General features: G+C 41.8%; 1 protein-coding gene across 5 annotated transcripts in view; it reads left to right on the top strand.

Moving 5' to 3' along the window:
* Positions 1–15,659, top strand: part of DYNC1I1 (dynein cytoplasmic 1 intermediate chain 1) — a 265,017-nt gene that overhangs the window by 210,200 nt on the left and 39,158 nt on the right. For all 5 annotated transcript variants that reach the window (XM_084620560.1, XM_084620559.1, XM_084620557.1 and 2 more), the window contains 3 exons: positions 976–1,089; positions 3,668–3,801; positions 6,803–6,947. In XM_084620560.1, coding sequence (XP_084476686.1) covers positions 976–1,089; positions 3,668–3,801; positions 6,803–6,947 — 393 coding nt within the window. The remainder of the gene's footprint in view (positions 1–975; positions 1,090–3,667; positions 3,802–6,802; positions 6,948–15,659) is intronic.

The raw sequence follows: 15,659 nt of genomic DNA, 5'->3' as shown, positions 1-15,659 counted from the left end.
CCATGTCTAGATACCAAAGTCTTCTCTTTATCCATAAAAAAGCACTGAATAGACAGTAGCAGTGCAAGTTTCCCAACACTTCCCTACAGCTATGCATGTTATCCTTGATCTGGACTGACCACCTGTACTGGCCAAAGGGTAGTTCATTCTCACTGGCCATTCTTTGAAGAGTGCTGCTAAGGGTGCTTGGTTGTGACAGTGGTTTGGTGATGAGAACACTTGCCCACTAGAAACTGAGCTTGGAGCAGCACCTCATTTCCCATAGGCCGTCAAACAGATGTCAAATGATAACTTGGAGCCCAAAGTATCGATGCCTGAGAATAAAAGTACCGTGTACATCCTAACATGTTAAATGGGCACATTTAATGCCTGTGGACCACATTTCGCTCTCAGTTCCACTGGTGTAAATCTGGAGTAACTCCATAGATTAGTGGAGTCACTCCCGATTTCCTTTGATATATCTGAGTATATTAATTGGCTCATGATTAAGAAGGCTGGTGGATTTGTTCATATTTTTTCCATAGAAGTACATTTGAAAATATTTGGCATAGCAGCCAAACTGTGGCAAAGTCCAAGTCTTGTGCAGCTGTTTTCTCCAATAAAATCTACATTTTCATTCCATTTGGAAGGTTTGCTTCTCTCTGCCAGTCATTTTCAGCATCAAAAGCTATCAGCAGAATCAGACATGTCTCTGTGGTGAAATCTCGTCCACAGAATTCAGCATTTTCACAGCATTACTCAGTTGTTTTACAATGGAGTAAAATGAAGCTTTGAACTTCCACCACCATAATGTGTCTTTAAAGTTCCAACCAAAAGTTAAATTCCTACCTGGCAAGTAGGTGAGCACTGTATTATGTTGGCAGTATGCGACTGTTTAATCCTTTCTTAAATCAACATCTCTGACATTTGAAATTGAAATTTGGTTTTGAAAAGTGAGAATGCACTCTCTGATTCCTGGTGTTAATGTATTTTCAGCATCCCGTGTACTGTGTAAATGTAGTTGGAACACAGAATGCGCACAATCTCATTACAGTTTCTACAGATGGCAAAATGTGCTCCTGGAGCCTGGATATGCTCTCAACACCACAGGTGAGTTTGTTTTCACCTACACAAAAAAAGCATCATGGTTAAAGCAGATACCTTCTTAATGGAACATAGTTCCTAAAAGCCAAAACTTCATATCCTACACAAACTAAAACCAATGATGCACTTGAAAGAGTGCAGCTTGCTTCCAGCAGTCTTCTGTAAGAGCCAAAACCCATTTCCTTTACCACAAATCATGTAATTATTGTAATACGTTAATATGTAGGTCAGTTTCAAGTGAAAATGAAATAATCCATTTTAAAGCACAGTAATTATAGAAGTAGCCTGTGGTATAAATTGCACTTACTCTAGATTGTTTAACAAATATGGACTAGATTGCACTGCTGCAGAACACACTCGACCCAGTTATATGTCTCCAAGATACGGTATCCCACAAGTAGGAAAGCTTAGCTTGTTCATGCATTCAGTAACTAAGGGAACAAACTATGCAAATCAAAAGTTTTAGAAATATTTCCCCCACCCCAGAATGTTTGTTGTTACTGGCTCCCCATCACACACACACCCACCCACCCACCCACATGCTTTTTTGTGTTGGAAATTAAAGGAAATCCAGGAAAAATTTCCAAACCACCTACGATTATAGTAATGGAAACTAAGCAACAAAGCTGATAGTGAAAGAGACCTTTGGAGAGGCTTGTTTAAATGTGTTTGTAGTCCAGTACATCCCTCTTTCTTCTGTTTACTGGGAAGAAGGATGTTTTATTTCTGGGTTTCACTAAAATGTGTGAGATAGATCACTAGGTGGATGAGGTAGTATCTTTTATTGGACCAACTTCTGTTGGTGGGAGAGACAAGCTTTCCAGCTTACACTCAGCTCTTCTTCAGGTCAGGGAAACTAAGTCAAAGCTCGTCTTTCTCACCAACAGGAGTTGGTCTAATAAAAGTTATTACCTCACTCAACTTGTGTCTCTAATATCCTGGGGCCCATATGGCTACAGTAACACTGCATTCTTGAGATAGATCACAACAGTTATATAATCTTGTTTTAAAATAGCTAGTAGAAATTTCTCTGAAATGAACATTTATACTAATTTTACCCCTGTGCAGATACATATCAGTTGTTTGGTTTTAATATTAGTTATTGACACAAAATGCATTTACACAGCACAGTGCTACAGTTGACACAAGGGTTTGTGAACATCCCCGTTCTGTAACCTCTCCATTTACATGGGATGTCCATGCATACAGCAACTCCAGAATTGGGTTCCAACAGCATGGTACATTCTACACTGAGTCAGAAATCCTATGCTGAACTTATGCTGCTGTTGCAAAGAAAAGCATGCAACTTGAAGTCAAGGCTCTAGTCTTAGCTCGGAATTTCACGGCTTTTGCTGGTTGTCTCACAGTCTTAAACCTTCTAGAAATATGGAGGCAGATTTTCAAAGAAGCACTGGTGTGTATGGCCACAAGGTGGCAGTTTTACATATGGGGGCAGATCCTCAGCTGATGTCAATTTTCAGAGTTCCATTAAAGTGAGATCTCCATGTAGACACCAGCTGAGGATCTGCCCTATGGAGATTTGCACCCACACAAGCATATGCATATTTTCTCCACATTGTTATGTCTATGAATTTGCTAGTTTTTGTTTTGGCTCTTTTAACAAAGGCAAATGTTTTTCACGGGAGGATATATTGCAGCTCGTAAGGAATACTATAGAGCTGATTCTGCAGCCTTTACTCCCATCAGGCTTCAGTAAGACAGCTACTGGAAGGGAAGGCTACAGGATTGGGCCCTAAAAGACCAGTGACTTTGGAATTTTGAAAAGGGAAAAAATATCTGGCTAAATAGCTATAAATGAAAATTGCTAAATCCATCATCTGCATTGTGGGTTCTTGAGTTACACAATTTAAGCTTCAAAATCAAGTGGTTTTGAGTTGTGTATGTGCAAAAAAAAAATCTGCTTAAACGATATGCTAATAAAATAGAGTATCTACTCTCACGTTACTTCAAAAGATGGACACAGCTTATTTGGTTTGAAGCGTGGCTAGGGAAAGTGAAAGAAAATCGGCTCACATGCTTGCAACTTGACAATAGAACCCAGAGCGAATGTTTATGGTTGCTACAACAACCCCTTGAAAAATACTGTTTAGAATGGCAGTGGTGACATGACACTAACTTTCTAAATCGGTTCTACTGAGGTACAAATAGCATAGTTTGGTAAGTGTGCGGGGTGTATCTGATATTACCTGTGTTTCTCAGTAAACAATTGATTTCAAGAATGTTTGTAAATAGAAGGGTATTGTATGTTTTATTAGAGCCTGGGGCTGACAAGTGAAGCCATTAAGGTATTATCTTTAGTTTCTGCACCATTAGTTTTTAAATTCTCACCTGTCATCTCTGTCTGACTTAAGAAGATGTAGCACAGACTGATGAATTCCAGCCGCTTTGGAACCTGGGATATGCAGCAGTGTGAATGGGAGTATCACGCATTATGACTGGTGACATTGTGGTGGCTTCTTGTGATGTCCTATGCAAAATCAACACATCATTTAGCCAAATGATTGTTTTCATTTAGAAAACAATTGCTGAAAAACAAAAAAATAACTCTGGACTGTTTTGATAGGAGAGCATGGAGCTGTCCTACAATAAATCCAAGCCGGTGGCAGTTACAGGAATGGCTTTCCCAACAGGAGACGTCAACAACTTTGTGGTTGGCAGCGAGGAGGGTACTGTCTACACAGCTTGTCGTCATGGAAGGTGATTTTCAGTACTGCTTACTTACAGCAGATCCTGTTTCTGTCTTTAGGAGGTGAGGCGGGTGCTAGTGTGTTGTGGAGAACAATAAGCCTCTTGGGTTGGTCCATTATTATCAGCACTGTTCGGGTTCTGTAGTTTTACACCATTACAGATAGATTAGTTTTAGGATATTCAGATCTAAAATTAGTCAAAAGACAAGAGTGGGAGATAATGCGCCACATCCCCACACCCAATGTTCATAACCCTTAGCTTCATCGTAGGTCTCCACTCTGGAGAGTCAGCCCACCTTGTTTGTTCAGTTACACCTCCAGACTCTTGTTAATGGCAGGTAGAGATATAGTCTGTTAAAGGGCAAAATTCTAACCGTGCTCCTGTGAGTCTGGGGGTGGGGACAGAAGAAGGCAGAATGGCAGCAGCCCACAGAAGAGTCTCAGAGACTCAGAGACTCCTGGGACGCTGAGACAGAACATTCAGCAGCACTCCTCACCATTTCTTAAAGCAAAAGCATTGTGCATATCTCCCACCTAGTGCCTTACGTGTGCTGGGGGTCTGGGTGCAACCCCAAGGTGGCTAACTGCTCCTCCTCAGCCTAGAACTTCCTTGCATGATATCTTCAGCCTGCCTTTTTCTAGCAGGTTACACTGGGGAGACGCTTCCTACCCCATCTTCTCAGGAGTGCACCTGCGTAACGCAGGACAAAATGTCGCCCAAAATGTATTGCAGTCTGATCCTGCAACCTGTACTCCCATTGACTTCTATGGCTGTTTTGCCTCAGTAAGCAGCACAGGATTGGGCCATTAACGATCTTCATAGCAAAGTGAGGCTTTCTTAAGCACAGTGTAAAGACTGCCCATTAGAATGTTTTCTAGCATTATAGGGAATCGACCCATGCACTGATCTTTCGAAGTATGAACTATGACTCCAAGTATTAGATCAGGAGGAGAGCCTTGGTGCTATGTACATTCTAACAATGATCTCCTATTCTTCACCCAATGTGGTGAAGGTGTAAATCCACTTCCATAATTTAAATGAGTTCCTTATTTTGCACCCTGTAAACTATTTCAGGATGCTGTTAGCAGCCAGAGGAATCTCCCCAGGGGCACTTCAAAGATCAGTTCCTCATGTTCATTAAAATGAATCTCAGCCATCTTGTGTGCTTGTGTTAACTGCTAACACTTTCATTGTGCAGCGTTCTTGAGAGCCTCTTGTAAAGAACAAGCTCTTCAGCTTTCCATTGGTGGGTTTACATTTTATTCAACACTTTGAAATGTACTGGGGTGATGTAGCTTCACATGCTGTTGTTTTCTATAATTCTAATGTCCAAATAATTTTCCTTAACGTTGATGCAGTGTTTAAAGAATGGACCCTCTGTTACATTTGTTCATAATATTAAACAAATAGTCGCTTTTGTAAAGGATTATTTTCCCTTTTTTGCTGATAGTACAGCAACACTCGATGTCTCTGTCTAGGGGTTATAGTGACTGATGGTTTGAATTAATCTTTGGCTGTTTGGATAAGTGAAAGCTGCCCAAGTCATTTCTAATTTAGCACTTCTAATCTTTCAGATGTGCCTGTTTTGTCCTCCTCCAGAGGAGGAAAGTGTCAGCTGCTCTTGCTGTTCTTGCTTCTTTGCTACTCTTGCCTGTGTTTTGTTGGGAATCATTCCCAAACTGCATTTTATTTTCATTGGTCCTCAATGCTCTCCATCACAGCACAGTGCAGAGGGGAGCAAAATTCTGGAGAAAGCGGCATCTGAGAAAAACAGCTATCCAAGTCACTCTCCCCACATCCCCAGAACCTAGCTATAAAATATCCATGCAGCCCATTAGCTCTGTGGAAAAAGGAGGGAGGGCTGGAGAAAAGACCACAATAAGACTGGCGGTAAATCAGCGCTTCCTCAGAGGTATTGCAGAATTCAACCACTGGCTGATAGCCAATGGCAATGCAGCTACTGGTTCAGCCATGTTGCCATGGCTGATAGGGGTGTTTGAGGAGAGAGCCTGAAAAGGTTCCTTCTAATAGAGTTCTTGGCCTTGCCTTCTGGCTGCTCTGCATTTACTCTGGTGCTACTGAGAAGGGATAAGACTGCATGGACTTTGCGGCTGTGTTGGAGCCGGTGATATTTTGAATGAGTTTGTTCCTTTTGTGGTGTGACCGAAGGGGAGATGTTATTATTCTCTTTTCTTTGTATGGTGAGGCAGTGCAGTAAGTTGATTTGGGTTGGTTGTTAACAGAATGAGTAACACACTATGCATACGCTGTCTAATGAAGATTTACATTTTTTCCTTCTTTATAGCTGTTCTGGTCTTTCCTCAGGTGATCTGCATTTCATGTAATAAAAATGGAGCTTGATAAATTTATGAATGGGATTAGATAACAGAGTTGCCTCCTAGAGCAGGGGACTGGACATGAGGACCCAGGAGATCCCTTCCTGTTCTACATTCCTCTGAAATGGAAATCTTTTCTTTCAAACCAATAACAAGCCTATAGGACTTGGCGACAAATCCTGTTCGCCTTAATCATATGAGTAGGATTTGCTTCTTGGTGAACTGGCCAGCTGCCATGAGAAGGTTATTTCAGATATTTAGAAAGAAAGGAAGTTGCTAATGATGTGTCTTTGTTATTTATGCATTTTGAAATTTTAATGGCTAATTCCCATGATAATGGCTCACTCTGATTTATTTGGCTCTGTGAGTCTTCCTTTATTATTATTCATATTATTCTAAAGCACAGTATAGTTGATACTGTGTATAAGTGCCACGTATGGATGTATTCTGCAGATTAAGGAAGTCTCAGTAAGTGAGGTTCTGGCCACACCAGTGCATGAATTGTGCCCACAGCAGCATGTCCCTAGAGACAAAGCCTGAACTGAAAGATGCTGAATTTTACAGATTGCATGACAGTTTACTAGGGAAACAGTGAGACAAGAACTTGAAGATAAAGAAAAAAACCTAGTATTCAAAAGTCCCTGAATGTTAGTGTGTGTATTTTCTTTCTGCAGTAAAGCAGGAATTGGTGAAATCTTTGAAGGCCACCAAGGACCTGTCACGGGGATCAATTGCCACATGGCAGTGGGCCCGATCGACTTTTCCCATCTCTTTGTCACATCATCATTTGACTGGACAGTCAAGTTGTGGACCACAAAGGTGAGAGATCTGGGAGGGGACTGGGTAGGCTTGCTTAGATAACTTTTATAGGCAAATATTGCCCATTTTTTCAGCTTATAATCAAGGCCTAATCTATTCCAACAGAAGGTTGCATCCGCTATTATTAATTAATCATTCTTTCCCCCTCATATACTTTCCTTTTCCCTGTTGCTCAAGTTAACGGTTCAAACATTGCAAAAGAAGCACAGTATGAATTTGGGGAGTTGTCACATGAAAATATCATTCTCAGAAATACTTTGAAACTTAAGCTTTAAATGAGGGTGAAGAATGTGTCTCATATGAAGGGATAATTTAGCTATGGCAATGCATGAGGACTCCGTGGCTAAAATTCATCCCTAGTATATCTGCCTCAGCTAAATTCACCCCAAGGTCTATGCCATCCTCCGTAGGCAGCTTCTCCTTGCCTATACTTCTGCATTGTCCCCTGACAGAAGAAAGTCTATTGGGGGAGGATGTTGTGATGGCAAAATGCCACCCTAACCTACTGTTTACTGAGGACCTATAAGGGCCAGCACAGTCCAAAAAGTGGTGGCATTATCTAAAAAGATGATCACCCCATCTCCTTCCCAGCCTCTGTGGATGGGATGCAGAGCCACCACAACCCCTATCAGAATAGAGGGGGAGTCTATCTTCAACAACATCATCTGCCCTCCCTTGAGCAAATCCCCCTGGGATCAGGAACATCCAAGTTGGTGCTGAGAAATAAATGGTCCAGTTCCAGGTTCAGCGAATCCAGTTCAGTGAACCTGGCCCAATGGAGCTGCACCTGTAATAAACTCTGTCGTATAATAATTAGAATAATATGCCATAGATCCAGAAGTACTTGACAAAATATAAATTAGGGTTAGTCACCAGAACAGCATTAGGGAAATCACTGGTGATGGAGTAGATGACTTGAATAATACTTTCTATCTCTAACAAATATGATTCTCTGACAGAAGTTGACATTTTCTGGCACTTACTAAAGAACTGCACTTCTGCAAACTGAATCAGAATATACTACTAATATTTTTGACTTTGGTTACAGTTTGTGTTGTTTTGTATTACAGTTCACAAAGTGACCCAACCCAGTACTCCATATGCAGGCCAGACTCCTAGGGTTAATAATATGCAAACAGTACACCAAGGTGTTGGCACAGAAGGAGGGTTTTTTCCTTCTGACTAGAGGAAGCCCTGAGGAGATTTAATGTAGTTATTATCAGTTGTAAAATCTATACACACTATACATGTACATGTCCAGGGATGTATTGTGTACAGACCTCACACAGAGAGATTATTTTGCGCAACAAAAATGGCCATACACTTTGGTGAAACTAAGCAGCTGCAAACCCCATCTTCAGTAGTATTGTCTTGATATAGGATAACTAAAGTGAGGGGAAAAATATGAAGTTGATTAAATAGACCAGGCTACCTTCATTGTGGGAGCTGAATGAAAAACAAAATCTAAACGAGTGTGTGTGGTAAAAGGTAAATTAGGTTAATATTCTTGCTGATGAAATTATCTAAATTGAGTTATTTATCATTGAGTAGGTAGAGATTTGTTTTTGAAATGTCTGATTTTAATCTTGGCAATGTCTTTAAGAATTGCTGATGTTGTTTGGCTCACATCTTGAGCTGCACCCAACAATATTCCAGTGTTGGAAACTGACACAACCAGGAAGCATCTTAGAATGTTTCCTCAAAGGCATCATGAGTGGGAAATGATGGTACAGATGCATAGCAAATGTAACTACAAAACGGGCTAGAGGCAGGTCATGTGACAGCATTATGCTCTAAATAGAAATGGAGCTACCTCGATACTTGTCAGTTATTTGAACCCTCCTTATGCAAAGGCTTAAATATATGTTTGTTAAAATATATAATCTTAGTGCCTGATCCAATGTCCATTGTAGACAATGGGAGTCTTTTCAATGACATCAGTGATCAGAGCTGCCATGTGTTGCACTGCTCCATGTCTGACATCTTACGGAAATTAACAACTTAATTTGTATGATTGTAAATAATTTGCATGTAACCCTAAACTTCATTTTATAGTCAACAGACCCTGTCCCAACTTGCGATGGGGATGGGATATGGAACTGCTCAAAACTTGGCAGCTGTAACAAGCATTCTGGCACATGTCTGGAGGATTGGTGGGTGCCAGAGGGGTCTGGGGGTAGCTAGATGATGGATAGAGGTTGTTTGAAGGGGTAGTTGGGATATCTGGTGGGGATATCTGGTGGCTGGGTGGAAGGCTGCTGGGAGTGCCTGGAGTGGCTGTCCAGAGGGAGGCAACTGGGGGCTTGGTGGAAATATGGTCAATTGGTATCTGGAGGTGGCTGGGTGAGGTTGATTGGGGAATGGGTGGGAATCACAGTGGGTGTGTCTGGTGTCTACAGGTACCTGGGTAGAGGAGATGGGGGATGACTAGGAGCTGGATGTGGGGGTAGATGGTGAACGGTGCTGGGGTAGTTGGGTGGGGGTGACTGATGGTTGGGTAGGAGCCTGGATGGGGGTGTCCAGTGTCTCTGGGTTGAGGGGATGGGGGATCACTGGGAGCTGGATGGGGGGATATGGCAAATGCTGTCTGAGAATGTCTGGGGTGACTAAAGCTGGGGAGTCTAGGGGAGTCTGGTCCCCATGTTGGACCCTCACCTTCTGCCCCATCCACTTCTGCTTGGTTTTGATGCTGCCTGCTCTTCCCAACTGCCCCTTCCCCACTTAGATCCAATAAGGGGAACAGCCAGGGGGGAGCCAGAAAGACCACCCAGAGGCCTGCTCAGCAGTCACTACAGTTGCCCCTAGTGGCTCATAGCCACAACTACAGAGGGTTCCTGAAGCTCAACTGAAAGCGTGACATCTCAGCGAGGCTGCACTGTGGGGTACCAAATACGTGGTTGTCATGTGAGATGCATGATATTTGACAGACTGGTCAGTCAGTGTTGAATTTGTCCATAAGGGCCTCATTCATCAGTCACTTTAATGAAATTACGCCAGGGATGAAAACAACGTTTTATCTCAGGTGGTTGTCTTATAGAACACTTTACAAATAAAACCACAGTATTCTAGAATACTGGTCTAAAACGGCAATAGCACTATTGTAGAGTATTTTGGACGCAGCAAATAACAGTGCTAATAGTGGTCCACAGTCCGTCATCCCCAATCCAATGCCAAAATGTTTGAATCAGATCCTGCTGAATACAATAATTTAACAAAGAACTAAATTCATATCTGTAATAGGTGACCTTATGGTTCACTGTTCAGGAGAAGGCTCCCATGGTAGACAGCTAGCTTTTTATAGCAGCTACCTTTTAAAACTTTAATCTGCTCGGGAATCCAGCCAGACTGAGACACGAGACCTGTGCAGAAATGCCAATCTATACTTCCTTTTCCTTCTCATTTGACCACTGCAATATTTTGTTTGCATATCATTTGGTTAATTCTCTTGTTTGCGGTTAGTACAATATTCTGCAGAGAGAATTTAAGCCTTTTACATCACACTGTTCCCCTTAAGGGCCTGATCCAAACCGATTGAAAAGTCATTGGAAAGGCACCTATGACTTTGGTGGCCTTTGGTTCATCCCTTCAAATAGTTTGATTTTCTACCAATAAATCAGTGGGTTAATTTTAATTATTAAGTGCTGATGATGCTTTACGACGGTTTACTCAACGTTGCTTTTGCCCTTTGCTCCTTATTTGTCAGATCACTCTTTTTCAGCATTCAAAGACTTCAGAGTTTGTTTGTTCATACAGATGCTGTCTTAATCCCATGCATATTATCCTCCTTGGTCCTGAAATTCAATTCCTTTCTTTTTAAAGCTTCAGAGTCACTGTCCAATTGCAAAGCGAAACATGACACCTATGTGTTTCTATTGTCTATTGACATTGTGCAGCACCCTGGGGTGCTTATGGGAAAGGTACTTGGGTAGTGCGAGTTTGACTGATAGATTGAAATCACTGGCTCCCTTAAAACAATCTGGCGTGACATTTTATAATCTGCCCTAGCAGTTAACATACTCTTCCATCCACTGAAAGGCAGAGTTCAGACAAATAACTGAGAAAAACATCCTCAACTAGCTGAGAAATGAAGACTCTGTGGGTATCAGTGATAAAATGTCCAAGTAATCACACATCAAATTATTCAATAATTATATCACCTTTTTAATGCTTCTGTTAGCACCCAGAGAAATATTGTAGCTGGAATAAATGTCTTTTGTTAAGGTAGTGACAGAACCAGAACAGGGGGGAGGGTGATAAAAAATAATGTACACTCCTGGCTCTTTGACATCAGTGGCACCATGTGACTCCCGGTGAAGGGAATGGAAGGTTTGCCATTGACGCATGAGAGCATGCCGTGTCCTATAAGAACCTGGGATCCAGAACAGTCAAAATGGAGGGGCCAGTGGGAAAAGCTCTGCTGAGCCTTGAACTTAATTAGATATTGTCTGTACGGTGCCTTGAAGATGTAAAGTGCTTTGGAAAGGCTAAGCATAATTGTTTAATTCATTAACGCTTCTGTTGATTAGATAATTAATAAATGCTGTGTTGTTAAATAATGCAATATAAGTATCATTAGTATTCTGACTGTAATTGCTGTGCAGAGTGGGGGTTATGTCATGAGAAGAAAGCAGGACTGTATTTTTGGGGCTTATCAGGACAGTGCATTATTCTGCCATAAGGAGACTTTAGCTGCAGACTTGAGGAAGTTTTCTGTGCTTGCTACTGGAGGGAGACTGTACGGGCTGGAAGAAGAGCTGGATTTTGACTTCCCTTTCCAGTCTCACCCATCTCTCCCAGTTCTTACCCTTCAACTCTGCTAGAAGCATGGGGAAGCTGCTTATGGTTGGTACACTGTTCTCCACTTGTGTCTTTGTCTAACACATGACCAGAAGGGGAGGCTGAGTAGAAGAGAGGTTGTATGTGTTAGAGCATTCTCCTAATCCATACTTGTGTCCCCGCCTTTGCCTTATGTTTAATCAGAATGGCAAATGCTGATCATTAGACTGAGAGAAGATGTGGAGTTGACAGGCCGTCAGGATCACCCCCACACTGCTGGCAGTTTTGTCTTCCTTCTTTTGCACCATTTGCAGCCTCTTCTGTCCAGTCCCCCTTTCATGCCTTGTATTACCTCTTCCTTCCAATTACCTTTGCTTGCCTGTTATCCCCTTGTTCTCCTCGGCTGCTCCAATCCACAGTCTATTGTGCTGGGCTGTGCTGGTACACTTCATTTTAAACAGTGGAACAAACTTATACATTTCAGATTGGGCTCTACATACAAAAACTTCACAATGGACTGTGGCTCAGATGCACAGAAAGACCTGGGCAGTTATTGGAAGACAGCGGCAGCTGGTGGGAGATTAGGGGAGGCACATAGCCGTTGAGGAGGAAAGCTGCTGAGGTGGGATATTTCTGCTTCAGGCCGGAGTCTTGGTAGCCAGATGTTGTTGTAGTTTACACTTTGTGAGTGGCTGTCGGGGGAATAGCAAAGCAACCAACAGGGGATTTGCTTTCTTACAACTTCCTATAGTCTCCCTTTGGTTGCTTTTCCTGATATGACCCCTCCTTCCACATCTTGGAGCAAGTGACACCAACCTGTACTTTCACACCATCTTCCCAGCCTCTAACTTAAATCCACACTTACCTCAGTTTTGAATTTGGCCTGGAGACTGAACAGCCATCTCCTACTGAGAGGTGGTCCCCTCCTGGAAGCATATCAATAGGGCGACGTGGAAAAGCTTGCATTACTGCTGCTGCCTGTGTCCTGCCAAGAATGAATCTGAATAGTAATAAAAAAAAGAAAAAAGATGACAATACAACCTGTGCAGTAGAACAAACGTACTCCGATGGAAATTGCTGTAGCAGGATGAATCAGAAAAATCGACTTAGTATGTGAGTTAGTCAATAAGAAAACAATTTATTCATAAAATGTCCATATTTTTAAGTTTACTAGTACACAGATTTGTAATAGTTTTAATTTTTACTTTTCTAGATAATCAAGGGATTATTGGACAAGGATCTAGAAATCTGATTAGCTGACATTGATTTGATCTAGTATAATACCAATTAAACAAAGGGTAGTCAGTATCAGCGCCTTAGATTTCTTATCGACTAACTCACATTTACTGATACAAGTACAGAAAAAAGTAAATAGTATTTGTGATAAAAGTACAATAAACTTAACAAAACCATGGGAACAACGTATCAAGAGAGGTGGTGGTTCCTCCACCATTGGGAATTTTAAAAGCAAGATGTTTTTCTACAACATAAACACTAGTTCAAACAGGTGTTAATTCAGGAAGTCCTATGGCCTGTATTCCGCAGGTCAGACTGGATGATCACAATGGTCCTTTCTGGCCATATAATCTATGAATCTATGAAAACAATTGTACTTGACATTCTATTAAGCAAAAAGGCTCCTTTTCTCAGTCAAACAGAATACAGGTTGGTACTAATGGTACAGTACGTAGAACTTACTCCACTGCATCATTTTTTTCCTTTTTTATTTTAATTTCTAATAATTTCCTAGACCATAAATTGCCTGGAACTGAATACTCCAATGGGATACTCACCTTCTGCTTTAATAATTAATATCTCATTTTCCCTGCATGTGCCTTCTCACCAAAGCTATTGCTTTCATGCTTTTTCATGGAGCTACCGGAACTCGCACAGCAGGTAAGCACACCAGCCTTTCAGCTCTGGAAACTCTGGTTCAGGCTCGGTGGCATTAGGTAGGGACATTGAAACTGAGTTGGGAGGGCTCCTCCTATCCTTAGAGGACATTTGTCCATATCACAAAACCACAACAGTTTGTAATTTCTGTTCTAGAAGTGGACAGATCTTTAATTTAAAACAGGAAAAGCAGTTAATTCAGCGGGGGCCTTGACGGTCCGCACAACCAAGTTGAGTCCACACAAGTCCACACAACCAAGTATTGGCAGAGCTGTGTGAGAAACCCATCTAATTACTTATGCTATTACTGGTACTAACTCATATCCTTAGGGACTAATCCTGAAATCCTCACTCATGCATTGACCCATTAGGGTCAATAAACATCATCCTCAGCCCCAGTAGGTTGCTTTGCAAAGCTCAAGTGTTGCAAAGATTCCTTGAAAATGGCCTAGGTGGCCTGCTGAGGATTCCTCTTTCAAAGGGAAATCCCTGAGAGGTGGAAAGCTAGTATAGTGGGCTCTATTTTACCTCCATTTATTAGCCCTCGGCACAAGGAGTTGTGCTGGGGAAGGAAGTGTGGCTGGGGCACATTGTGCGTCAGCAAGCCATGACTACCAGTATGGCTCTTGAGGGTGTTCGAAGGCAGCTGTAGGTTATAGCCCAGGGACTGCTCTAACTTGTGCCTACAACCAGTTCATCCCCAGACAGCTTCATGGACTGAGGAAATGCAGAGGTGTTATAAAGACACCTTTGCCCCCCCCCCTTGTGCCTACACTAAGTGCCCCTGGGCCTGACATGAGGATTAGGGCCACTGGAACTATTTGGGTGAGTGAGGGTTGCATGCTCAGGTCTGTAATTCATAACTTTTACTAATCGTAAAAAAAAAAAATCTTTATCTTGGAGTATATCTCACAGCAGAAAGAGGGGTGGGGTAAGACAGGTCTACATTTCAACCTTTTACCAGTATATAATGTCAGTTAGGAGGGTGATGTATTTTTTTACATCATTTCTATACCAGCAAAAGCCTTAGTGTAGACACAAGAACAAAAGCACTCTTGCCAGTATAAGCTGTGTCTCCACTAGAAGGTATAACTTTCGCTATTCTGGCAACCTTTTAGAGTATAGACCATACCTAAGTGACCTGAATCCACTGAAACTTTGATGCTCTGATGCTCCCCACAAAATGTTGCTTCCTTTTGTCTTGCACATACTCCTTCCAGCCCTCTTGGACTCTGAACTTACGTACCCCAAAAAACTTTGTCCCCATTCTCTCTCTGAATGGACTCCTTGACCATCCTCCAGTCTCCCACAGATTACAGTGGAGTTGTGTCCACTTAGCCCAGTGGCAAATTTGACCTTATTTTTTCATGGATGGACAGCTACATCACATCCCCTAGATTGCCAACTGAGATCCAGTGGCACTAAGAATCCTTCCTTAATCTGCCCCTAAGAAGTATATTTCTATTTAAGACTTCATCTCTTTAACAGAAGTAATTAAAACTGCTAATCACTGCATATGCTCACTGAATCAGATTATAGATTAAAACAAAAGATGATAACGTTATCATGCTGGATTTCATGGAAATGTTCTGTTTGCCATGTGAGTTCAGGAATTTGAATTTTGTCCAAGACCAAAGCAATGAATGATTTTGCTTCAGAGCTCGCTTTTTGTCAAAAAGCCAAACTGACTTGGGGAAGAGGGTGGAGCTGCCTGTTCAGACAGGATTTTTAGTTTTTGCCCTTTACCTCTGGAGCCAGAGGTCTGGCTCTCATCCAGCCATACGAAAAGAAGATTATGGTATTTTCTAGGTAATTTTAAGGAGCAAAACCAAAGTGAAGTCAGGTGGTTTCAAGGCAGCCTTGAATTTTTCACATTAAGTGTTTCTCATGATTTTGGTTTTCGGTGTAACTGTATTTTAAATAGCGACAGGAAAATATGCTTCAGCAGATAGGCATATTCCAAACCCTGTTTCTTCTTGCTTATGAAGCATCTTGTGAACAAATCTCCATGTAAGAAAATAAAATAGGAATATTGTGAGAGGT

The sequence above is a fragment of the Lepidochelys olivacea genome (assembly GCF_965140295.1).
Source record: "Lepidochelys olivacea isolate rLepOli2 genome assembly, chromosome: 2".
Taxonomy (NCBI): domain Eukaryota; kingdom Metazoa; phylum Chordata; order Testudines; family Cheloniidae; genus Lepidochelys; species Lepidochelys olivacea.
Note: the sequence above shows the minus strand (reverse complement) of the source record. Positions and strands in the feature narration are given on the sequence as shown.